The sequence below is a fragment of the Anguilla anguilla genome, chromosome 14 (assembly GCF_013347855.1).
Source record: "Anguilla anguilla isolate fAngAng1 chromosome 14, fAngAng1.pri, whole genome shotgun sequence".
NCBI classification, from domain to species: domain Eukaryota; kingdom Metazoa; phylum Chordata; class Actinopteri; order Anguilliformes; family Anguillidae; genus Anguilla; species Anguilla anguilla.
The window spans coordinates 22,944,810-22,972,058 of NC_049214.1; the positions used below are offsets into that span (position 1 = coordinate 22,944,810).

The 27,249-nt window shown below is 47.2% G+C and overlaps 2 protein-coding genes across 6 annotated transcripts in view; both read right to left on the reverse strand.

The window, feature by feature from the left end:
- Positions 1–15,060, reverse strand: part of fubp3 (far upstream element (FUSE) binding protein 3) — a 34,454-nt gene extending 19,394 nt beyond the window's left edge. Inside the window, exons 1-2 of one of the 4 annotated variants that reach the window (XM_035391484.1) lie at positions 14,881–15,060; positions 6,891–7,002 (exon numbers count right to left, since the gene is read on the reverse strand). In XM_035391484.1, the coding sequence (XP_035247375.1) occupies positions 6,891–7,002; positions 14,881–14,979 (211 nt within the window). In that variant the 5' untranslated portion in view covers positions 14,980–15,060. The remainder of the gene's footprint in view (positions 1–6,890; positions 7,003–14,880) is intronic. The other 3 variants (XM_035391485.1, XM_035391486.1, XM_035391487.1) reach the window with 3 other exon arrangements.
- Positions 15,061–24,037: 8,977 nt separating this feature from the next.
- ass1 (argininosuccinate synthase 1) overlaps positions 24,038–27,249 on the reverse strand; it is a 32,064-nt gene continuing 28,852 nt past the window's right edge. The window contains exons 14-16 of one of the 2 annotated variants that reach the window (XM_035390058.1): positions 25,258–25,414; positions 24,417–24,482; positions 24,038–24,227 (exon numbers count right to left, since the gene is read on the reverse strand). In XM_035390058.1, coding sequence (XP_035245949.1) covers positions 24,179–24,227; positions 24,417–24,482; positions 25,258–25,414 — 272 coding nt within the window. In that variant the 3' untranslated portion in view covers positions 24,038–24,178. The remainder of the gene's footprint in view (positions 24,228–24,416; positions 24,483–25,257; positions 25,415–27,249) is intronic. The other variant, XM_035390057.1, reaches the window with a different exon arrangement.

The window sequence follows — 27,249 nt, forward strand, 5'->3', positions numbered from 1 at the left end:
GCCGTGAATGAACAAGAGACAAATGTGATATTATTGTCAGATAACTGGTTGAAATGTATTCACGTAGACGTATGCATATAATAGTTTAAACCAGTGTTTCTCAACCCTGGTCCTGGGGACCCACTGCCCTGCATGTTTTAGATGTCTCCCTGCCCCAACACACCTGATTCAAATGAATGGGTCGTCATCAAGCTCTGCAGAAGCCTGATAACGACCCATTCATTTGAATCAGGTGTGCTGGAGCAGGGAGACATCTAAAACATGCAGGGCAGTGGGTCCCCAGGACCAGGGTTGAGAAACACTGGTTTAAACTAACCTAATGAGGATATGTAAACAGTGTCAAACATTTCTCCTTGCCTGGCTTAATGCCCTGATCTCCTCTCTCATTCTCTCTCACCAACTGGATTACAGAAACTCATAACTGTGTGTTCTTGTTGAATGTGCTATGACAGCCCAACGCTGCACAAGTTGTGAACGTGTCTGGAATAGCCTACTAAGGGTCAAAAGAATAAACTGCAATATTCCCAAGAGGTTACGTCAACAGTTGTCTTATCTACGCATCATACAGCCCAAACAATACGACGTACGGCCTATAGTTGTGATGTCATCGGAACACTACGTCACTAAACGAGAAAGGGTCAGGACAGAAGTGGACACGTGCTTTTGGGGGGGGGGGGGGCGCTAAAATTGATTCAGCTGATTTCTGACTTTACAACTCAATGTTCTGGGGGGGGACTGGGTTTGTCACCTAAAGTAGGTCTGATTTCGAAGTGAGACTTTGCCGTTGTGCCCTTGAGCAAAGAACTCAACCTGCACTGCTTCAGCACATATTCAGCTGTATGAATGAATATTACGTAAAAATGCAAAAGCGGTGCAGGTCACTTTGAATGAGTGCATCTGCTAACAGCCAGTAATGTAAAATGTAATGTAAACGGTTTTAACATTATCTGACAATTTGCTACCAATATTTATTGCATATACGCTGGCAGGTCAAGCATGGTTTGGCAAATATAAACCATACTCAATCGCTTCAAATGTTACACGCTACAGTTAAATATTTGCCTTTAATTAATAGGGATGGGTAGGAGAAATGGACTGCCCGATTACTTGTCCGATAAGTGCCTACTCAAGATTTATATTTTCTCATAAAAGGCTATGCAGGAACATGTTCTCCATTGGAACTTGTTCTCCATTTATTCATGTATCATATAGCATTTAAAAAAAGAAGAAATGCATTAAAATAGAGAATGCTTCTTTATCTAATATGAACAGATAAAAGCAAATGTATATTTAGAAACGCGTGTTTTGATTGCAGTTACGCTTTTTGTTGGTGAGCCGTTGTACCAGAGGGATAAGGTTCGAGGGGCTGAGCATCACAAAGTTTGAAAGCACTGAGGGAAACTGTCTGAGGAGAATTTACTGCCTCCATCAACTGCAATGAAAACCTGCATTTCAGAATATGCGATTGCACTGCAATTAAAACGTTACTTAAGGCCATCCCAGCAAATATCCCATACCCTATACCACCTGGCAACAACCACGTCTTTCCAGTACCTCAACCGAGTTGCCTAATATTAAAACGGTTTGGTTTAAGTCAAAATGGTCTCGCAGGTAGCCAGCTAGCCAAGAACGGAATTATATTCAAAACAGAGGCTAAAATATAGCCTAAATGTAGTAATGTAGATAATAATAATAATAATAATAATATAATAATAGCTTTATTTGTATAGCACTTCTCAATATAGGTAAAGTGCTTCACAATAGTCAATACAAAACACAGTAACAAATAAAAATAATAAAATAACATTAAAAATAAATTAATTAATTTTAAAAAATCACCCATTAAACGCTTTATTATAAAAATATGTCTTAAGAAGTGAAATAAAATGGTGAACTGACTCTGCAAGTCTGATATGTTCTGGCAGAAAGCTATAACTAGACAAGCTATACTCTCTATACAGTGATTCATGGACATCAGGCTGACGGTGTTGAAAGTATGATATTGTTGACTTCCTTGCGCTTACAAATTTCCAGTTTACCCAGTCAAACCGAGGCGCATTATTTCAGAACGGTGATTGAACTTCTGCTGGCGCTGCTCCAGGGTCGAGTGTAGGCTATATGAGGAAACGGCATACATGTCCCAGCCAATCAGAATCGAGTATTCAGCCAAGCGGTTGTATATTCGTTTTGAGGCGTGCAACATTCACGAGCTGAAAATGAAATTCTTTGTATCATGTCTGACACGGACTGTGTTTATGGACTCAACAGGCTAAGCATTAAGCCTTCATTATGATGTTAAAACTTGAATCCAGACGTGCATTGTTATGGGTACATCCATTTTCTATACGAGAGGTTTCACCTGGCCACGATGCGTTCTAAAAACAGATTCTTCCCCACGCTAGGAATCAATTTGGAATTACGCTATCCTTCGATCTGAATCAAAATGATTGAAAATCCCATCCCTATTAATTAATCACATAATAATAGCGCTGTTTTGAATGCTTTTGAAACTGTTCACATCTTAACATCCTGAGATGTATTGAAGGAACAGTAACTCAGTCACTACTTACGATTTTTGGGAGGCACTAATGTTTTTTACAATCCGGCTGGTCTGTCAGGCGCAAAAATGGGAACAGGAGGAAAGAGAGAGAGAGGGAGGGAGAAGAGAAGACTGGTACTTTAGAAAGGACGTTAAAACCAGCATGCACTTACTTTACACTTAGAAAAGCACTACAAACAACGTTAATTTGTCTGGCCACCCAAAAAGAACTTACTTTAGTGTTTACGAAAAACACAACAGACAGTGAAAAGCTTACAGCCGCTACACACACGAACAGATAAACACACACAGACAGACACAAACACATAGACAGATACACACACACACACAGACATACAGACACAGAGAGAGACAAACACACAGACAGACACTGACAGACAAACATACAGAGACAAACACACAAACAGACAAACACACACAGACAAAAACATGCAGAAACAGATACACACACACAGACAGACAGAGACAAACACACAGACAGACCACAGACATTACATTACATTACAGACAGAGACAAATATAGAGACAGAGACACACACTAACAGACATACAGACGCAGACGGAGACAGAGACAGACACACACACACACACACAGACAGACAGAGCCAAACACACACAGACAGACAAACATACAGAGACAGACACACCACAGACAGAGACAAATATAGAGACAGAGACACACACTAACAGACATACAGATGCAGATGGAGACAAAGAGACAGATACACACACAGAAAAACGCACACAGACATGTAGCTACATTCAGAAAATTGATGTCATGCCCAGAGTTGAGCTGAAGTGGATTGGCACGGGTCACTACGAGGGACAGGATAAGCTCGGGGGAACAGCATCGCACCGGGGGGTCTCCCGCCATCCGAAGCGCAGTGAGCACGGACAGATCCGCGCGAGCCGCGTACGGCCACTCCAGCACGGCCGAACCGCACCGATGCAGACTGCTGCAAGCCTCTGTGTCAAACCGGCAACGCGAAACACAACGCAGCGCATTTCTGTATGTACCAGTAAAGCAGTTTGCCAACATCAATACTAGCGTCAATAAGTTTAGCCCCCCACACCAGCTCCAAAATGACGTTTAAAATCATCCATAAAAACTTACGTCTTGCTTGATATACACCAAAATGATTCTGGTCCTCTAGCCCAGTGGTTCTCAAACTCGGTCCTGGGGGCCCCCTGTGTGTGCTGGTTTTCGTTCCAACCACAATTGTAATCCCAGAATTTCAACAAGCTGTTCGTTTTTCTTGATTAGGTGCTTTTCATGTTTTAGAGCAGGGGTCTCCAATCTTAGCCAGAAAGGGCCAGTGAGGGTGTCGGCTTTTGTTTCACCCAAGCAGTGACACGCCTGATTCTACTAATTAAGGTCCTTAGCAAAGACTAGTGGTTGATTAGTAGTGTTTTTTTGCCATTTTTTTTGCAGGTGCTTGGTTTTGAATTAAATCTTTCTGCCAAATCCATATCAGGCATCAAGAGCTCAGCTGCCAAACACAGCAGCCTACAGGGCAGGGCTTTCGATTATTGGAAAATGGAGAAGGTGGACCGGGTAAGCATTTACTTTAAAGACAAGAAGCATCTCTTAAGGAATTGGCAAAGGACCTCGGACAATGTCACTTAAATCATTTAGGAAGTATCAGCTTTGCGGGATGCACATACAAAAGGCGGGCGCTCAGTTTCGACGGGGCGCTTCATGTACCCTCATCCTTTATACAGAGGCGCACCGGCACACCCTGCCAGCCTGTCCCTCACCAGAGAGTCCCAGCTGAAGCACATTCAGATCATCAGAGGCTCAAATGGCTCCCAATGGGCCGACTGGGGGGGGGGGGGGCGACTGGCCTTACTCACACAGAAATAAACAAATACAGCAAACAAACACAAAATGTGTGCGTATGCATCGCTGTGTCCTTCTTTGGTCGTCATTATTCATTACATTGTTTTCAAATGAAGCTTGGTACTTGCGTCAGCATTGGGGTGTGTGTGTGTGAATGGGTGAATGAGTGTGTGTGTGAGAGTGTGTGTGTGAATGGGTGAATGAGAGAGTGTGTGTGTGAGTGTGTGTGTGAATGGGTGAATGAGAGAGTGTGTGTGTGTGTGAGTGTGTGTGTGAATGGGTGAATGAGAGTGTGTGTGTGTGTGTGTGAGTGTGTGTGTGAATGGGTGAATGAGAGTGTGTGTGTGTGTGTGTGTGTGTGTGTGAATGGGTGAATGAGAGTGTGTGTGTGTGTGTGTGTGTGTGTGTGTGAATGGGTGAATGAAAGTGTGTGTGTGTGTGTGTGTGTGTGTGAATGGGTGAATGAGAGTGTGTGTGTGTGTGAGTGTGTGTGTGTGAATGGGTGAATGAGAGTGTGAGAGGGTGTGTGTGTGTGAATGGGTGAACGGAAGGCGTTCATTGTAAAGTGCTTTGTGCAGTTGTTGCGTGAAAATGTGCTACATAAATGCAGTCAATTCCGTGCGCTTCACCAGTTTATATTGGGACACCGGAGGGAGGGAGGACACGAAGATCAGTTTCCGGGGGAACGGAGGAGACCAGGTGGCAGTGGAGGCAAGTTGTGCTGGGAATATATACACCCCCCTGTGCCCCGTCCTGTTCACGGGAGCCTCGTGTGGTGTTCACAGCCTCTCGGCACTAAGAGCATTTATACGGTCGACGGTACTGTGGAATAAGTCTGCCCAGCTTCTGCGGATAATAAACCAATGACCAGTTCCTACTGACAATTCATGATCTTGCTCATGTGGGGTTCAAACTGGGGGCAGAAATTCAAGCCAACCAAATAACGTAAAGCATAAAAGCTAAAACTTTCCAGAGCCAATCAGGCCGCAGGAAGCCAAGCTCACAAAATTAAGGCCCCTTTCCAGACGATCGGGGGGTTCTAGACCAAGTCAGTACCAAATAGTATCCAGTCCAACCTTCCCGTGTCCTACATTTCCCATCATGCCACTAATGATTTCATCATCACTGTGCGACGGATGCTCATGGATGCACACGGGCAGGATATTCACACACAACACCGCAGCCTGGCTCACTTTATGGGACTGGAGACGTTTGTGAGAACACGCCGCACCGTAAACGCCCCAACACGCGCGCGTGTGCGTAACAGCAGGAAGCCAATCGCTCGCCTTGATTAGCATTAGCGACCTGCCACTGAGCTTTCAGACCACCGGTCAACAGCCGCAGAGTGACAGCTCATGTTTGGCCCTTAAGGCCGACCTGCTACTGAAGGCAAAAATAGACCAGCTAACCAGCAGTGTCATTACCATTTAATCTTTTACATAAGAGCCGGCCGGGTTAGCCAGCTGGCGAACTACGCTTTGCGTTATCCAACCACGTAGCTTGCTAGTTATATTACTTTAACAGCCACAGGGGAGATTCAAAACCAAACTTACCGCGTAGCACAACCATTAATAACAAGCTGGTATTTTGACTGACCGTAAAGCAAACACGAAGTGATGTGATGGTAAATACATCTTTAAATTTCTCTTTATGAGTCGACAAGACAAATGGGTGAGACAAGCTCACCCAGTGGAAAACACTTTGACCACACCTTTGAGAAAAGAAATAACACCCACAGAAAATTCATGACTTTGGAAGCCATAGTTACCACAGCGGTGGCGTGCACTAGAGCTGTAATCAGGTATACTTCTTGTGTTCATAAACATCATAATATTTCATAGTTTGGAAATAGCAATATATTGGCTGCATTGAACTGGGTGTGAGATTTAACCAAATAATGAAGAATATAGACTATTAAAACAGACAAGATATTCAGGTGATATTTCAACTATAACTGTACATGCAACACAAAGTGGTCAGTCAATCTGCAGTGGGGAACCCAGTCAGTCTGCAGTGCCAAACCCAGTCAGTCAGTCTGCAGGCAGTGGTGAACCCAGTCAGTCAGTCAGTCAGCAGTGGGGAACCCAGACAGTCTGCAGTGGGCAACCCAGTCAGTCTGCAGTGGAGAACCCAGTCAGTCAGTCTGCAGTGGGGAACCCAGTCAGTCTGCAGTGGAGAACCCAGTCAGTCAGTCTGCAGTGGGGAACCCGGTCAGTCAGTCTGCAGTGGGGAACCCGGTCAGTCGGTCTGCAGTGGGGAACCCGGTCAGTCGGTCAGTCAGTCTGCAGTGGGGAACCCGGTCAGTCAGTCTGCAGTGGGGAACCCAGTCAGTCAGTCTGCAGTGGGGAACCCAGTCAGTCAGTCAGTCAGTCAGTCAGTCTGCAGTGGGGAACCCGGTCAGTCAGTCAGTCAGTCTGCAGTGGGGAACCCGGTCAGTCAGTCTGCAGTGGGGAACCCGGTCAGTCAGTCTGCAGTAGAGAAGCGTCTTACCTCCTTCATCCAGGGACCTTTTCTGGCCTCCATAGCCGTACAGAGAGGGGTCTACGACTGGGGAAGTGCTGTTCATGTGGGACATCTGGTCCCCGCCCATTTTAGCTGCAATCTGAAAACCACAGAAAGGTCATTACATTTAAAACGCCAACACCAAAAGCAATGCTTTCTAGCAACAGGTGGCTGCACAAACGCACCGAAACACCAAAAAAGGGACAAAAAGCCAAATGTCTCTTCTTTATAATGTCTTATTTCCGTTTCCCAGAAAGAAAAACAGAACAGGCCATGAGTAATATCGGTTACCGGTCACACTTGCACTTTAACAACAGAAAGCACTGCCCATTTCCCCGCTGTGGATGGAAACTCTACCTAGTCTTGCCCAGCTGCGACATCAAAGCACGGAAACTAAACCCACTCTAAACGAAAGGAAACTAAACCCATTCTAAACGCACGCACAGGCTGTGGAAGTCAACGCCACGCAGAAATGCTAATCGCACCACCTTCTACAAAACTGTGCGCTTGCCAGATCCAATTAGAAGTTTGCATTCGGGGGGGGGGGGGGGGGGGGGGGGCGTTGTTGATGCTCAAACTTGATACAGCAGGGGGGAAAGGTGCTTCAAACATCCTCCAGTCCAGCCCTTTGGCGTTTGTCTGGAGAGAAGTGCGTGGTTCACAGAACGTTACGGAGAACTGGGCGCTCCGTTTGCCGTCAAATTGACACAGCTTTCGCGGCAATGTTAAGACACACAGCGCCCAATTACGTTTCCACACCTTCAGACGTCATCACATTACATTACATTACATTACATTATAGGCATTTAGCAGACGCTCTTATCCAGAGCGACTTACACAACTTTTTACATAGCACTTTTACATTGTATCCATTTATACAGCTGGATATATACTGAAGCAACGCAGGTTAAGTACCTTGCTCAAGGGTACAACGGCAGTGTCCTTACCCGGGATTCGAACCTGCGACCTTTCGGTTACGAGCGCAGTTCCTTACCCACTGTGCCACACTCCGACCCATCACACACCAACAGCACTACTCTCTGGGGGGGGGGGGGGGGGACATTAGGCCTATACGTTATACGCATATTATAATTCAGTTTATGTACATTGTCATGTGTTTTGTGCAGCTTTGGCCACACGTGCACTGAAATACTGAAAATGTATATGCCAATTAAGCAATTTTCTATTGAACCGAAATGGAGAGACAGAGAGTGACATTTACACACAGCACACGCGTACAAGCAGACATAATATTCACTCATGCACACAACACACAGATAGTCAGACACACACACACCTAACATCACTTACTGATATTTTTGTATATATTTTTATATTTTTTATATAACAAACTCACATTCTCAGATTCATTGTATATAGTTGTATGCTATAACCACTGCTTCGGCAACACAAGTGCCTATATCTGTCATGCCAATAAAGCACTTTGAAATTGAAAATTGAAATTGAGTGAGATAGAGAGAGAGACACAGACAGAAGCGAGAGAGAGACAGAGACAGAGAGAGAGAGAAAGAGAGAGAGAGAGAGAAAGAGAGAGAGAGACAGAGAGAGAGAGAGAGACTGACTCCACCTCTCCCCCTCCAGCAAGCTAAAACCTTGTTTCTCCAGAGTGTACAGCTGGAATGGCAGCAATGCAGAAGCAGAGATAAATCACAAGCCCAGGAAAGGCTGAAGGTTATTGGAGGAGGACGTAAACACGCTCGGAAACCACCCCCCCCCACCCCCAGTACGACGGCGTGCTCGACGGCGCTGGGTTACCACGCACACTTACGCAGAAAAACGTTTCTTTTTTTATAAAAGTCTGAACATACAGGGCCTGTTTATAAACACACTGCTCTAACTCAGTCCCATTTACAGGAACGGAAAAGCGAGCACACTGCAATATACTGTAAATACGTGAGCTTTTAAAAAAATGTTGCGCAATGCATTGTAATGCAATGCAATGCAAAACAAAAAAACTGCAATATCATAAAGCAGCAACAATTTGTACATTTACTAATATATTCCAGATTACAATATCTCAGTAAATATATTCCCAATATATTTGCAGCACAGTTCATTCTTGTCAGGGTCGATTTAAGCAGCCATGTTCTGAAAGCTTGGCTGTTGCTGTGGAAACTGATTAGATAAGAACCAGGGCGCTTTGCTAAAAGGTTTTTCCAAGGAGCACACTACTGCATCCCAAATGGATGTGCTTCTAAATCATTTTTCCAGGTGCTCCTAAAAGGAGAGCGCCGTGGAGCCCTGCGCACACCGCGACCGAGGCAGACGACCCGGCGTCTTCCAGGCCGCTTACAGCGCCTCCGTCACCGCCGTGCCCAAAACACAACCCCGCCCACCAACCAGCCTCCCAACCGCCTCAACACAAGACACTCCCATATCTGAGAGCGCGATCGCTTGCAGAACGCGTAACAGTGCAATGTTGGGTTCCATTTACAAAACACTCTGCTCATTCAGAGCCTTGGGGTGGAGTGTGTGGGGGGGGGGGGTTAAATACAATAAAACTGGATAAAACTAATTTGCCAGACCCCCCGAGTAACTCCGCCCCCAAAGGCCGTTCTCTACAGGCACAGACCGAGCCCGGCTGCCAGGGCTCCCCCAGGACTGGGGCTCTGTTGTGTCACGAGAGGAGCGTGACCCCGTCACTCAAACGGCCGGACACCAATGGCTTCCTCTCTCCAGGAGCAGGGCGGGCTTGAGCAGGCCAAGGTTCCACTGGTAACCATGGAAATGCCACAGGCAGTTGCAGTGAGAGAGGACGGGTTTGTTCCGTTGAGCCCAAACACAACATGGCCGCCGCCGGCTCAGTGTCGGTGTGGGGAGGGGGTGGGGGGCACAAGTGAAGTCAGTGTGGCACCCGTAGCATTTTAGTGGCAGCGGAGCTATCGTTTACCGGGAGTCGGGGGGACGGGGGACAGGCATGTTTTGAGCGCGGTATGAGGCCAGAGGTAAAATGGGGCATGACTTTGGCTGCGGTCCCAGTTCTACCCACCACCCCAACCCCCACCCCCACCCCCACCCCCAAACCAAAAATTGTTGTCGGTGGGGACAAGCAGAGCTTGAAATAACTCTTGATGCATTTCAATACGAGTCAAACCAGACCTTACCATAAGCAGACCTCACCATAAGCAGGCTTGTGTACCACCAACAGGCAGTTTCACTGACCGGCGTCTAGTAAAACCAGGACCGGCTCAATCCGCTATGAAGCTGGGAGTGTCCGGTCCCTACCTGCCTGCCTGCCTGGGCCACAGACGTACATCTACCCAAACCAGCACAAATACACACAGAGACACGACTACCACATTAAAAATCTGAAGCAACGCAAACCCAGTTTTTCAAATCAGCTTCGCAGGTCGCTGTGTAAGCGATATCGGCTCAGTGCCTAAACGAAACGTAAAAGGCGTTCACTGCGCACGCGTTTGCGATCGAACGCTTCTCAGCGACAACGACCGATAAAGGGCAGGATATCCTAACGACCAAAACAAAACAAAATAAATAAATAAACAACAAACTCAAGGTTCCAAAAAAAGACGACGCGTTGATCCGCCGGAGCAGCTGTCCCGGGACGCGCGTTGGAGACGCTCGCGGTCGCCGTGTTACCGCCGTCTCCGTGGCTGGGGGGGGGGGGGTGGGGGTGACGGGCGGCGAGCAGGTGTGCGACCTCAGCAGAACTTCGAGCGGCGCGGCCACGCCTCCACGGGACGCGGGCGAACGCGCGGTCCTGACGTCACGCGGCGGCGGCGAGAGCGGGCCGGGGTGGCGCTCCGCAAAACGGCGAAACCGGGTCGCCTGGACCGGGCCAATCCGCTGGAACCGGCGGCGCAAACCCGACCGGCGCGGGGAACATCAGCGCCTTCCTCAAACCCGCTGCCATGGAGGGCCGTGCGTACGCGGGCTTTCACTCCAACCAATTACTGCTGCCTTAATCGAGTCCAATTACTCATCCAGCCGTATGCATTTAACTGCATTGAAGCACAGAATATGAGCAAGTTTTTATTTAGACAGCGTGGGTCACCATAGACGTCGGGTCACCATTAGGTGCAAACCTGCATCCCTAATTCAGTAAATAACTGAACTAATTATATAATCAAGACCTGAGGCTGGAATAAAAACCAGCATACACACGGCCCTCCATGGCACTTTTTCCACACGGAGTTTGAGACCACTGCTTTAAACGTTAAGTCACACAGAGATGTGAACAACCGGACATGCACTACCACAAAACGCATTTCAAAAAGGGGTTCTGCTGCGTTCCAGAAGAGAGAAGCTGCCCTCGTTGGCTTGATTACGGTAACGTGCGTGTGCGATTGAGCGTGCCTTGTGCCTGTCCCGGCCCGGCTCAGCCTTCTCCTGTGCAACACGCGGGCCAGGGCGTAAAGCCGCACCCTGAATCGCAGATGTGAACCTCGTGCGGATGGGCTCGACCCCATCGGTTTACGACAGCCGCCCTATCCGCGTGCCGTACCGATCGTGAGCTTCCGCGGTGCAGCACGGTGTCCTTTAACCCGGCCCCGAGTCAGTGGCCAGGGACGCCAACTGCTGGCACCGCGGCAAGCTTGACACAGACACGCAGGCAGCCACCGTTCCTAAACCAATCAGCCTTCAGGGCTGTGACACAAAAAAAAAAAAATCATAACAAGTTCATACATGACTGTCCATCTCCCCTCATACATCAGGACCCATTACCCACCACAGAAAAAGGTGAAAAGCTAATTGTGACATTCTTTTTTTTTGCCATTTTCTCCCAAATTTAGTCATTATACCAATTCCCCGTGTGTATCACACAGTCCTGGTCGATCCTCTGTCGGTCTGGGGAGGGTGTAGACTACCACATGGCTCCTCCGATACATGTGGAGTCGCCAGCCGCTTATTTTCACCTGACAGCGAGGAGTTTCACTGGGAGAGCGTAACGCGCGTGGAGGTTCACGCTATCTCCCCTCCCTGAACAGGCACCCTGACCAATCAGGAATCGCCGCTAATGCAACGATCAGGACTTATACCCTCACCGGCTTCCCACCCGCAAACATTGCCAACTGTGTTAGTAGGAATGTCTGACCAGTGCCGGGGACCAGTGCCCGGGTCTCAGTGGTGGTAGGCAAGTGCTTATACCTCTACACTACCCAGACGGCCTAACTGTGACATTGAATCCAGCGCTGAAGCGGATTGGTCTCGGGTGGAGAGAGCTGAGCTGATTAGTTAATGCAACTTAGTTAAAAGGCACTGCCTTAATCTTTTTACATATTGAAATTTAGTTAAACTACTGAGCTCAGTTTCAAAGAAAACAGGGTTCTACAAAGAGAAATGTGGTTCTCTCGGTTCTACCAGTGCAGCTCTCCAACTTGGGGTTAGAAGGGACAGATTTGAATGTTGGCTCTACCCCCCACCCCCCCATCACAATTCACAGACACACCAGAGCACAATTCAGGTCGAACAACTCAAGCTGCTCTGTCAAAAAATGCCTGCTAAATGACTTGAGGCAAATATGCTGACCATTTTCTTAATGAAATTTAAAAATGGACATTTTGAGATCATTTATAGATAATTTGTAACTGGAGCTCTAAGCTACAACATAAAGAAAATATTAGAAAAGAAAGACAATTTGGGTGTGGTTGCTGGCTTTAGTCATACTTGAAATAAACAATGGTGTAGATGTACAATTCGTCCTATTCAGCTGCATCTGGTTTTTCATGTTATACAAGCTCTAACTCACAAACCTAAAGGGGCAGAGACAGGAAAATTGATTTTGTAAAGCAGAGGGAAACCGGGTGGTTGCAAGTTCAAATCCCAATCCATGATCCCATCTCTACCTGCAAGACTCAATGCTAGTGGGTTTGATTTCCAGCTGGGGCACTGCTGCTGTGTCCTTGACCAAGGCACTCAACCAACTGCTTCTGTAAACATCCAGTTGTATAAGTGCACTGTATGTAAAAGAAGAAAAGCTGTGCAAATCCTCTGCATAAGGCTAACATGTAAAGTAAATAATGTGAGTCTGCCACGGACCCTTAAGCATAACACCCATTTGCAGACAGTCCAGCTATATAACGGGTTCAAGTATAAAATAGGAGCTAAAACAGGTTTACATATTTCTCCAGTTGTCAAATGCAACCAATACGTAATATGGCCGATTTGTATTAAAGGCGTATAAACCAACTTACTGGTTGTTTCTGAACCTCAAAGTTCAACAACGGGGCAACTTTATCCCCATAGTACCACCCCGTCCGCCGCTAAAATTCATGTCATAACGACAGTTGCGCAAAATCCATGATTCAAATAGGCCTGGTATTTTGACTAAACTGACTGACAGGGCAAGGAAATTTGCGACCAACATTGAGTATATGATGCAATGCCACGACGGCTTCTTTTTTCTCAAAAGCAAAATGGAAGTTAACTAGTTAGACCAGTTTCCTCATTATGGTTAAATTACGCACCCATTCCGAACGCGAACTGGATATTTGCCATTGTGTTCCCCGGAGTCCAAAACGTACAGCCACGCACTTGCAATTATTGTTTACAAGGAAGAAACTACTTAGGACAGGTTTTAAGAACCTCCATTGTCACCCATGAAGATTTAACATACATAACACGCCTTACTATCCTGGTAGTTTCCGCGAAAGACTGGGTAACTATTTCAGTGATGTTGTTGATAAAGTTGACAGAATTTTGCGGATCATGAAATTAATGAGTTTGGCCGTTACAAGTTTTTAAAGTGGAAAATAGGGCGCCATGTGTTGCAAGCGCGTTATCGCAACAGCAAACCAGTCGTTTGCTACACGCTTGGTGCCGAATCGGGCCTTGCGTTGAGCCGCCAGTGCTAACCAACAAACACAGGGTCAGCACGGCTTATTTAAAGTTTGCATTAAAGAAATGCACACGATGCCGTCGGTGGAATAGTGTCACCACTCACGTTAACTCGTTTCAGTGCTGCGTGCGTGTTCTGTTAGTTATTACATAGCATGGAAGGAGGTTAGCAAACTTTCATAATCAGACCCAGACGGGTGACTTGCTGTAGCATTCTTCAGCTAACAAGGGGGTCTAGGTTAATGGCCAATATGCTGACCACTCACGGCACACCTACTTCCAGCATGCACGTGTTTTTTCAAACTTTTAACACTCTCTAATGATTTGTTTTAGCATTTTACTTCAACAAAGGCTTAGCTGTGGGAATGAGCCCGGAATAACCGGACAACTGTGTAGCTAGCCAGGTTCGCTACCAAACCAAACTGCTAGTTAGCTTGCGCTAGCGAAATAGAAAGATTCCACTAAGACACCAAGCTCATTGGTCAGGTACCCAGCGGCACAAGTATGTGTTCGCCGTTATCTGGTCACAACGGTTTACGCTCAAACGGTGTAGATTGAAAACTTACTTCACAAATTAAATTACAGTTACATCTTCTTGGGTGCATGCACATGAGACCAAGCTAAAAACTGGCGATATATGAACACCTCCTTAGCTAACTGGCTAGCTTATCGACTTCGTAGCTAGTTTATGAAACTAGGCCACAGCTAGTTTGCGAGCCACCGAGCGATCACAACTTCTGGGTCTTAACAACAGGTTGCAGTTTTTTTTAAGTTGATCCCACTTCAACGCCCTGGAAGTTGTTTGTTAGCTTTGTAGCGAGTTAGCCAGCCAGCCATCTACGTTAATCATCTACCTATTAGCCAGCTGTTTCGCTATCCAACTCGGTAAAATTATACAAAATGCGTCGTGTACATTTCTTGACCCTGGGGTCATAATTCTGTAGGTACGGTAATGCAAGCTCAAACACTTGGATACTGTGCTGCCAGCTAAGTAGGTAGCAAGTTAGCCAGCATGATAAGTGTGTCGAGTGTGTTTTCTTGGGAGGGAGAGGGGGGGTTAAGCTATGTGGTTTTAAAAGTACACTCCTCCCCCCATTCCGAAAGGCCGAGCTCAACTCCCACCTGAATTTTGTACGAATCCCTTCCTCCTAACCGCATTTACCTGTCGGGCTCGATGTAAAGCGTCGGCGAAACCGTCTGCTTTCATTCCGGCCTGAGCCACCGAGGCCTGTCCCTGCACCAGCTCCGCCATCATCATCATCCCTACAGCAGCTCCGAGCAACGCACCACAAGGAAAAAAAAACTCCAGACCAGCGAGCAAGAAGCAGCACGCGCCGACCTCAGGAAGCGGAAACTGTCAGACAAGAAACACCGCGAGAGCCACTCTCGCGAGAAGGAGCGAAACGATTGAATGATAGAGCGTATTCAGAAGTCACGTGGTTTGTTCCCAGGGGAGCCGACCGGAAGGAGAGCGAGGGGCGGACGATGTCATTACCCTCCCCCTCCTCCGTTCTAAACTTATAAAATATCGTATTTATGGAAAGTATTTTTTTCCCCGATCAGGGACTGTTACATAGATTCCTAGTACTTATAACAATGTTCAATGTAGTTTTCGACCACCAAACTATAATTACTAAACTAGGTGAACAAAGTAGCTGAAGTGTTTTTTGCGATGAACATTTGCTGTGGTCGTAACAGTTAAATGCATTTTTATTATATTTAACAAGTAATTCTTGTACAAATGACGCATTTTTCAGTTGTCAAGTGTAGTTCGAACATACTCCGCCTGACTATTCTAATTAGCAAGATCTGTTACACTTCATGCAATGGAAGACAAAATGTAAAAAGTTTAATGAATATGGATGTAGGCTGTTGATTTCTTATTTCTGAAGTGTGTTTCATGGTCTGACTTTTTTATATGACAGTTATGTGTTGATGTAGTGGTGTGACATGAAAACAGACACTAGAATGCAGTATAAAACCTGCATTTCACTTACATGTCAGACCATGAAGAGCAGGAACCAAGATATGTCTCACCTCCCCCCCTCCCCCCTCCCCCCGCCACACACACACACACACACCATATGCCCCACACATGCAGGCGACCTAGGCCAATTGGGAACAGATGAGTACTGCCAAATGTAGACAGAAGAGGAGAGGTAAATGCCAAAGTTAAAGTGGGGCTCATAATTGAGATGGCTTTGGTGTGTGGGTTTCGTTCTGTTTCTGTGAGTCTATGTACTGATAAACCACAGTAAACCGCTTAGAGACCTGCCATTGTCTGAGTTCCCGAATCTTGCCATTGACTAATCCCAGAATTGTTGTTTTCCAAAAACATTTAAACATTGGATGTATAACAAAAAAGAAACATATCCTTATAGTGATCAGGCATGCCACCAGGGGTTTTGGGTCCTATGAAAAGATTACATTACATTACATTTATTTGGCAGACACTTTTATCCAAAGCGACGTACGATAAGTGTATTCCGAAGGTCATTGGAACAACTACAAACACTGATCCAATGAAGTGCAACACTCATTATGTAACAGTTATTCATAGCCATGAACACATTAAGTCCAGTTCACACAGTAACTAAAGATCTCTCGTTGGGCCCCACCACCCCAGGCCACCCCATCCCTGCACAATTTTTTGAAGGGCCCTGTCAATCAAGGCCCTTGGAATTTGAATTTTTGTACCATTTTGAATATTTTCCAGAGAACTGATCATGGCCATTTTTCATCCATGCCATGTATTAAATCTAAATCTGCACTGTCCTGCGGTGCTACTGGGTAAATTTATGAGTGCGACAATGCATGGTACTGCAGGTCTACAACTGTCCTTGCGAACACAGACTGGATGCAATATGCTTTTCAGAAAAATATTACTCCACAGTGAAACAGACACATCAATACTCACACAACAGAGGCATGACAGACGTTGAACTGTTTTTTTCTGACCTTGTGATTGACTCGTGGAAACATGTGGAAACGTCTACATTGTCCCATCTGGCAGATGTTTGGGGTTTTTATTTTTTTACTGAGATGAAAATTAATTTTAATGCCACCAATTTTCAGGCCTGTTTATGCAAAACAGTTCCTGCATCCTGAAATCTTGTAAACCTAATATTCTGACCAAGAAATGACCTGCTGCAGAAGGAAAGTCTCAGGCACACAACATTTTTAATGTCAGGTCTTGTTACAGCAAAGTTTTTCTATTTCTCACAAAAACCCACAACTTGGTTTTGGAAATGCTTGTGCTATTGAAGTCATTTCAGCAACACATTTTTTTTTACCCGAAAATACTATCACTGAATTGTGCTTGAGATGTTATCATTGCGGCCGTACTTTAGATTTTATCAGCAACGGTTTGGCCAGGTTTTATTTATTCATTTTATTCAGAAGTGGCACAAGAACAGAAATCCGACAATGGAGCGGGCGTCCGCATCCCCGCTAGTCGAGCTGCACGTGAAGCATCTCCCTGTGAGCCACATGTTGGCTGACAGCACACGCGTGCCCACGCTCGCACACGCTCGCCCACGCTCACCCACGCTCGCCCACTCTCGCAGCCCAGGCTGCGGGAAGTCGCGCCGATAAAATACGACTGGCTATTCCAAACTGTGTGGCGAGAAATGGGGGAAGGTGGATTTTTTTTAAATGACGTTGAGCATGGCCGCGTGGTGCTCCCCTGCCCTTTGAGAAGAGATGAGAGCTGAGAGCGGCCATTTTCGAATGCAGGCCTGCTGGGCCTCCGCTGGTGATTCACACAGAAGTATCTGGTTTCTAGACCCATTAGCCTCGGGCATTTTATCACCTCCAAAAGAGAGGAGAAGAATGAAGAGGGAGGGGGGTAGGGGGCTGGGGGGGGGGGGGGGCAGTTGCCATTACCTCGGCTGAGACTGACACTTCCTAATGAAGAAGTCCCATGCAACCTGAGAGCAGTCTCGTTCTGCTCGCCTATTGCTAACATGTGGCTTGGAAAATTGGACCCAGTCTTCAGGATGGGTTGGGAACCGCTAAGTGAAATTTTGGCATCAAAAGCCCTGTCGGGTGTTAGGAACAATTATACACCGGGACAACTGCTCCCACGGTGGGAGGGTGGAGGGAGGGGGGGGCAGTATCTAAAGCAGGTGTGAGGATTTGGGAACCCTGCCAGTTAGTCAACACCCACTTCCCTGAGATGCGTTTGGGGGCTTGGAGCGGGGGGGGGGCTTTCCCCACAAGGGGCTACTTGAGTGTCAAGTTTACCCCCCAGTCTGCTCCAATCCTGTTGGGTCTTCAGTTAAGATTTGGGGATTTGAACCCGAGCTCATGCAAGAAAAAGCTCCTCTCATCTATAGCATGGCCTAGAGCTGAATGTGTGTGAGTGTCTATGTGCGTGAGTGTCTGTGTGTTTGAGTGTCTATGTGTGTACATGGATACATTTTGGTGAACTATACATAATATTATGTGCCTATATAAACCATGGTCTTCCACACAAACAAAACAAGAAAAAAACATGAAATATGCTTTGACTAAGCATAAAAAGTAGTACAATGGCTGATAATTCATGGTGTGGAAAACAATCAGCCTGCAAGCTAGCAGCAATGACATTAAAATATATCCAGTAGCAGTATTTCAAAATGGATGGGTTCCTTTTGCTTTTGTTTACTCCAGATGCTAAACAACATCATTCTAGTGCTGAACAGAAACATTTAACATTTTTTTTTTTACAAGTAACAACTCACCCCCCTCCCCAGAACACACATATGCATGAATCCACACTTACACACATGAATTTATCACATTGCACCAAACCACCTGTCTCTGTTTCCCATATTAATGACAGAGAAGTAGCTGGGAGCAATTTGTAACTGTAATGGCTATGTGAATAGGCTGCCGCTTAGTGTATAATCAATATGCAGACAGGAGAACAGGGCGCGGGAGTATGGTTTCACGCATGATGCCTCCTGTTCCTCCTTCCCAGCCCTCACCTCAAGCAGTTCTGGTCTCAGAGTGTGTCTACGATGGAGGGGAGGAGAGGCATGGTCTCCCTTTCTCATTAAACAGATTCATACAAACCAAGGTTCTGCTTCGAACAATTACCCCAGAACATCGCCTTCTGCACTACGTGACTGAGGTTGGGACACCAGTTACTGTGTGCCTAGCTCATTTTCTTTCTTTACAAACAGAAACTTTTTGTCCAGGAGTGGTAGGCCCCACCATAGACGTGACACCAGCAGAGAGGTAGGCCCCACCATAGACGTGACACCAGCAGAGTGGTAGGCCCCACCATAAACGTGACACCAGCAGAGAGATAGGCCCCACCATAGACGTGACACCAGCAGAGTGGTAGGCCCCACCATAGACGTGACACCAGCAGAGTGGTAGGCCCCACCATAGACGTGACACCAGCAGAGTGGTAGGCCCCACCATAGACGTGACACCAGCAGAGAGATACTTCTGAAAGATCTGGGGTGTGGCCATTACGCCTGTTTCCCCTCTATGCACTGTCAGGCGCAGAGGGGAAAATACTCCCCAGTAGGGTTGGGGGATGTTACCACTACAGGGTTAAGGAGGACACTGCTGGGTTAACCACTACAGGGGTAAGGAGAACACTGCTGGGTTAACCACTACAGGGTTAAGGAGGACACTGCTGGGTTAACCACTACAGGGGTAAGGAGGACACTGCTGGGTTAACCACTACAGGGTTAAGGAGGACACTGCTGGGTTAACCACTACAGGGTTAAGGAGGACACTGCTGGGTTAACCACTACAGGGTTAAGGAGAACACTGCTGGGTTAACCGCTACAGGTTTATGGAGGACACTGCTGGGTTAACCGCTACAGGGTTAAGGAGGACACTGCTGGGTTAACCGCTACAGGGTTAAGCAGGACACTGCTGGGTTAACCACTACAGGGTTAAGGAGGACACTGCTGGGTTAACCGGTACAGGGTTAAGGGTCTCGTTCTCTCTTCCCTCCTGTTCCTCTCCCTGTCTCTTCCCTCCTGTTCTTCTCCCTCTCTTCCCTCCTGTTCTTCTCTCTCTCTCTTCCCTCCTGTAATTCTCTCCCTCTGTCTCTCAGCTCTGCAAAACTGGCCCAGATTACTGTGAGTCCCAGTGTGGTGAGGATATTACAGCTAAATTGTGCTGTTTGTGCGATCGCCTCTCAACGAGCTGACAGGTAAGACTGTTGCCTGGTTGGATCAAATCTGAACAAATTTTTAAAAGAACATACAGAAAGGTGCAATTATAAAGGATAATTTCCTTTGAGAATAAGGAAAAATATTCCATGAAACATGGAGGATGTGTCAAAATTATATAGCTGATTTCGTATTATTAAATACCAGTGAAGTTGCTCTATTCGCTGTTTTGAATAATGGCGGAAAAGTCTTGACCGGAAGTCATCTGTGCGTTTCACAGTTGGAGTCTAGTCCTGGCAGGCAAGCGTGACGTCTCCCGCCATCTTACAGGGAATGATACGTCACTATTGCAGTAGGGAGAAGGACCTGGTCCGAACACTCTGCAGAAGCATCTTTCCTTCCTCTCTTTCTTCATCATTTAATCTGTCTGAAGTGGCTACTGGCTGACTGAGGTGAAGTCTCTGCGTTATCCCCTTCTCCTGTCCGTGCTCTGTGAAGGCTGAAAGGGAGGAATGCTCTCTGAACACTTATGTTGTCACTTCGCTGTGAATGGCTCTCGACAAGAGCGTCTGCGGACAGACTGTAATGTACTATTAAAGCAGTGGGACCTTCTACAATGTTAAGGAACCGCAGAGAAATCTATGGCTGTCAGCATTCTGATAGGAGACGGTTCCATGGGAGTCCACCAGTCACCAGGTCTGATGCGCTGAGCGGCAGTTATCATCTGATGGACACGGTTGTGATGGTCTTCAGTGTCTCATTTTTGATGGTGAAAATTCAGGCAGCTCACTTTCTTTTGTACTTGTTTTCTCAAAAATGAAGTCTCAATATTGGTACATTGCTCACTTTTACAGATAGGCTAGCTGTCAAGGCGTCTAAAGTCTATGCTTATGTTGCTTTCGCGGTCTAAAGTTCTGTATTCCCGGCAATAAACTGGGAAGACACGTGCATAATAATTAAAGTTAACAGTTCAGATCAAGGTACAGTTCCTTGTTTGAATGCGCGCCCTCTAGTGGAGCAGTGACTGCAATTACACGAGGTAGGATACACACTTTTTCCACCGCACAACGTATAAAAATCCCAAAGTTAAAAGGCAGCTGCACGTGAAACATAAAAAATGAAAGCTTTTTAAAACATAATATGGAACCGTCCACCCACATATTATTCATGTTTCTGTTTCAGTATATCTGAAAACAGTGGTCAAAAACATTGCCTTGGTCAGGATCACGATCATGCACAGTTATAGCAGGTATGTTAGATACAAACAGGACACAGCTGATTCACAGTTAAAACACATACAGCAGCACACAGGGTATAGTTACAGCAATTCTTTATGGGTTTTCATAAGCCTAAAATCATATATAGGCTTTTGCTGTGTTCACTCTTAGTAAAACCCAAAATGACATCAGATCCAACTGGAACCGATAAGCCAAATGAAATAAAATGAAAATAATTCTGCAAAAAAGCGTAGCCGGCAAAGACTTTAGATCACATTTTTCTTTTGTAAACAGAATCTTTCCTTTCAGAACCATTATGTCATTCCTTTTCAGCTCGGTGTTCTTTCAAAGGAAAAAAAACATGTCCTTGGGTGGAGGCAACAGTTGATCGAAATCATGTCGCTTAGCAGAAAAGGCCGTTAATGGAGTGGAGGCATTGTTGCCGCTTTAAAGGGATAATTTACATTTCTGTGGGCCGACCTGTTCCACCGCGCTCCCACACACCCCCACCGCCGCCCTTTCGCATTTCATTCCTCACTCCTTCATTCCTCGTCTCGCCTTTTTCTCCTTTCAGTCCTTCGCTCTTTAAAGGCACCCTCATCCCTCCATCATTCTCTCTCTCTCTCTCCATCTCTGCCATTGATGGTCCCACCTGCGCAGTGACCTTTAACCTTTCTCTCTGCTCAAAGGGTGCGTACACATTCACTCTTCAGTCACAGAGCTGTAGAAAAACGCGCTTTCCAGCCAACCAGCGAGCGTCTATGGGGACCCTTCCGCTGCCGTCCTCGCTGCTCGATAAATGGTCACTCTTTTTAAAGCCATTGTTTGGAGCAGATGTTAATTATAAATTTGTTTTACCAGTAAAGAGAGAATTCCAGAAGCAGATACACTGAAAAAAAATGTTTCATCAGACAAACCTAAAATTTTTACTTTACAATTTGTCACACCTATATTTTTTAGGTGTTCTCAATAGAAAAATTTTAGGTTCATTTCAATACACCTAAAAAAATACAGATTTAACAAAAACAAAAGTAAAATTTCATTTTTATCCAATGATGCATTTTTTTCAGTGCGCACACACACACACACACACACATACACACGCACACAAGGAACGTATATGTGTGTGCATTTGCGTGTACGTGGGTGCAGTAAAGGGTAACTTCACCCTGTGCCAGTGGATGGATGTTTATGTGGACTAAAGGTCTGAGATTCTCACAGCTCTTCACAAAGAACACAAATGAAATCTAAAGTAGTCCGTAGGTGGCGGATGGTCACACGTAAGACCTCCAGCGAATCAGGTACATCTCTATCAGTGTCATGTGACGGGCAAATCACTGACCGGAGCTCTCAGGCCTCGGCCTCTACACAGGCCTCATCAGAAGAGCTGGGCACTGTTCAACAGGAGCTGGAGCAGGGCGTGCATGGGGTCTGCTGTGAAGGGCCCCTCTCCCTCTCTCTCTCTGCCTCTCTGTCTGTCTCTCTCTCTCTCTCTCTCTGCCTTTCTGTCTCTCTCTCTCTCTGCCTCTGTCTCACTCTCTGCCCCTCTCTCTCTCTCTTTTTCTCTATCTCACTCTCTGCCTCTCTCTCTCTCTCTGCCTCTGTCTCACTCTCTGCCCCTCTCCCTCTCTCTCTCTGCCTCTCTGTCTGTCTCTCTCTCTCTGCCTCTCTGTCTGTCTCTCTCTCTCTCTCTGCCTCTGTCTCACTCTCTGCCCCTCTCTTTCTCTCTATCTCTCTCTCTGCCTCTCTGTCTCTCTCTCTCTGCCTCTGTCTCACTCTCTGCCCCTCTCTCTATCTCTCTCTCTCACACACAGACGGGGTTGTGCTCTAATTAGACATGGGGGCGGAAGACACCTGCAGAGTTGGCTGAACAGACAGAGCCCCCCCCCCCCTGCGGTGCAGCCGAAAGCTGGTGGGGAGGGGGGGGGGAGACGCGATGGTGACCTCCCACCGGGCGTCGCCACCCAGAGCGGCTCTGGCGCCGATCTGGTGTGCAAACGAAGGAGGCACTCGCGTTCTGGTGTCTCAGTCCTCAGTCACGAAGGAACCCGCGTCTAATGCATCGCACGTCGCAGTTTACGGGACCCGCCATCATTCATGAAAGAGATCGGGAGCAGACAGCCTCCTGTTCATCAGTGTGGGTCCTGCTCTTCACAGGCTCGGGCCACGGGAGCAGAAACTACAATACCCATCAGCCCTCCGAGACTGTTCCATCGCTGCTCTCTCCACAGCTGAAACCGCCCCACCCAAGCGGCCAAAAACCAGGCTGCGTTTTGGAAACTCTGTCTTGTTGAGAGACGTTGCTCACTAGCGCCAGTGCGGTTGGCTCCAGGATAGGCATCTCAGCCACCCGTTTTAATGTAAGTCAATGGCAACAATACAAGACAAAGATTCCACAAGAAAAAGTGGTCGCAATAGGTGTTTTTTTCTTGATCTAATTTCTCCCCATATGTCCATTTGTTAAGTTATTGTGCTATTAAGACAGTAATGATTTGTTGAGAACAAATGACAACCTCTGGAGAAGGCATTACATTTATCAAATAAATAAGATAGAATCCTCCTTAACTAGTTGACAAAATAGTGTCACACCCCCCTCCCACAGTGTCTCACCTCCCTCCTACACAGTGACACACCCTCCTCCCACAGTGTCACACCCCCCTCCCACACAGTGACACACCCCTCTCCCACAGTGTCTCACCTCCCTCCTACACAGTGACACACCCTCCTCCCACAGTGACACACCCCCCTCCCACAGTGTCTCACCTCCCTCCTACACAGTGACACACCCTCCTCCCACAGTGTCACACCCCCCTCCCACACAGTGACACACCCCCCTCCCACAGTGTCTCACCTCCCTCCTACACAGTGACACACCCTCCTCCCACAGTGTCTCACCCCTCCTCCTAGCACCACATAAAAAATAGCAAAGAAATTGTTTTATTGGAAATGATTTTAATCATCTTTTACTCTACTACAAAAAACCTTGAGCCAAGCCACCGGCCACCAGAGGTCATTCCTCTTTGGCGGGGGGGGGGGGGGGCACGTTACACGGGCAACCAGTGACCCCCAAACCTACATTACAGGCAGATAATGTGGGGTCTGGCGGGGTCCCCAGCTCGCCCTCTTAATTTTTGGGCTGCGGATCACCCTGCAGGCGGTGGAACTCCTTCAGCCTGTGACACAGATCACACAGAGGGACAATTACAGGCAAATATTATTATTATTATTATTATTATTATTATTACTATGACTATTATTATTACTATGACTATTATTATTACAATTATTATTATTATTATGATTATAATAATGATTATTCTTGTGCCCTATCCAGCGCCACATTCACTGATAGCACCACACACCTCACGGCATTGACCCTGATGAATCCCGACGCATCACAGGGGTCGTAGTCTCCCTGCACGTCCATGCTGGAAGGTCAAAGGGCAGAGGTCAATACATATCACAAACAACAGGGCTACAAATGGCTCGCTCAGGTCTATATGCAGAAAATGCATCTTATATTCTTTTAATTCTCCTCCTTACGGAAAATTTTTATAATAGCGAATGAAATCAGGTACGAAATGGCAGCTTTTCTTTTGACTGAAACTCAAGTAAGCTGCTGTCAGTGTCTGCCCTTGTCTGAACAGCGTATTGTTTGTTCCAAATGAACAGACTGCCACTGCACTCATATACGGCTCGAAGAATAGAACTCAAGTGGTTAGCGGTAACCTTCCGCTAACGTCCGTATGAAGGCGGCACCACGCAGTCAGCGCGCTGCTTTCAATTGCTGCCAAACACTCGGAAAAGTGCGCTCTTCAAAAAAAAACAAAAAAAAACGGCGGTGACATTTTAGGCCTTTATTCTTAGCGGGGGCTTTGATACGGGCTCCCTGAGAGGTGGTTCATCGCGGAGACGAGCGCACGACGATGCTGCTGCGCTCTTCAAGGCTGCGGACGCTTTGTTCTTCAGCAGCACAGAGCTGCAGCTGAGCTGGAGCCACCTAGTGGTAACCCAACGATACTGCAGGTTTTTGGGGGGAGCCTCTTAGGTTGCTAAGAGCACTATGCCTGTATTAACACACTGATACACTGTAACTGTACATGCTGTCACACACTGACACACACACACAGAACTGTACATGTTGTCACACACTGACACACACACACACTGATCTGTACGTGCTGCCACACACTCACACCTCACCTGACAAGCTCCTGGTTGTAGAGCGACCTTGGCGACTCGCGCCCCAGGACGTACACCTGGCCCTTGAAGATGGACAGCTGCACCTTGCCCTCCACGTTCTCCTGGGACTTCTGGATGCAGTGGCGGAGAAAGGCACATTCCGGGCTGTACCAGAACCCTGCGGACGCACACAGACGGGTGAGAGGCACGGAACAGCGGGGAGGAACCGAGAGGAAGATAACTCCCGTCACAGCCATGGTCAGACAGCAGCAACCATTCCTCACAGGATAAAGGGTTATGACTACAGTACCCAGAATGCCTCTCTCTCCAATCTCACACTCAGTGGTCTTCAGGTACTACTGTACAGCTGCTTCCCTTGAAACTAATGTATGACATATTATTAGCATTTCAGCTTTACTTACACCTGCCATTGCATTTATAACAGAATACGTTTTTGTAATGACAGCCTTATTGTATGAATCATGTTGCTCTGGGTGACAGTGACTGCTGACCAAATGCATGCAATTTTAAAGCAAACAGGCAAGAGGGGCAGTACAATCTTGTTTAATTTTTAAAAACCGGTACTTATTCAACAGAACAGTAGCAGAACAAATACCAGAAGCGGTGTAGATCAGAACAGCCCTTTCTTTAACTTGCTTACCAAACTGACCAATGTGAGATGTTTACATCACTGAATACAAAGTGCATTGACACATTAAATGAGAAAACAGATGGAGGAACCTCATCCTGTGCTAATGGGGGGGGTTAAGGGAGATGCCCCCCCACCGCCCTTTATTACCAAATTTCTGCATCTGTTTCTCTCTCACAAACGCTGGTCCCAGCCTACAGGTGAACACTCCCCCCCCTTGACAGGTGAGCCCCACTGCCACGCCCTCCTCAGGCTCAGGTGACTCCCCCACTGGGCAGAAAGAAATCAGCGCCCAAGGGCCTGACCCCCCCCCCCCCCCGCCGCCAACAAACCCCTTCTCCACAGGAGCTTTCTTCGCTCACATCTGAGCACCCCCTCCATTTTCCTTCTCCTCTCCCTCTGTCTCTCTTAATCCACACTGCCCCCTGAACACAACCTGAGAATACACTGCATCTGCGACCGGCCAATCCCACTCAAACCCCCTCACCCCAAACCGACCCACTCAAACCCCCTCACCCCACCCAAACCCACTCAAACCCACTCACCCCACCCAATCCCACTCAAACCCACTCACCCCACCCAATCCCACTCATATCCCCTCACCCCACCCAATCCCACTCAAACCCCCTCACCCCAACACAACCCAGTCAAACCCACTCACCCCACCCAAACCCACTCAAACCCCATCACCCCAAACCAACCCACTCAAACCCACTCACCCCACCCAAACCCACTCAAACCCCCTCACCCCAAACCAACCCACTCAACCCCCCTCACCCCGCCCAAACCCCCTCACCCCACCCAAACCCACTCAAACCCCCTCACCCCACCAAAACCCACTCAAACCCCCTCACCCCAAACCAACCCACTCAAACCCCCTCACCCCACCCAAACCCACTCAAACCCCCTCACCCCACCCAAACCCACTCAAACCCCCTCACCCCACCCAAACTGACCCACTAAAACCCCCTCACTCCGCCCACACTGATCCATCCAGACTGACCTGGTCCATGGCCCGTTTGCAAAGCTGTGTCAGCATGTACGGTGAAGGTGTGTATAGTGAGAAAGAAAGCACACACACACAAACACACACACACACACTCACTGTGTGTCAGTCTCTGTGCAAACCCTTGAGCCGTTGTTGTGGAGGATCTTAAATGTCCCAGGTCTAAGACTCCAATGATTTAAATCATACCCGCCCCCGCCCCCCCGACTCCTACCGCAGGTCTCATAGGTGCTTAATCACCCTGCCTGTAAACAGCCCTGCAATGGCTCCAATCCTATTATGCGGATGAAGAGGAGAAAACCAGCGCCTCACACAATGAGATAAGGACACCTGATCCAGACTGGGCTGCCACAAAGGG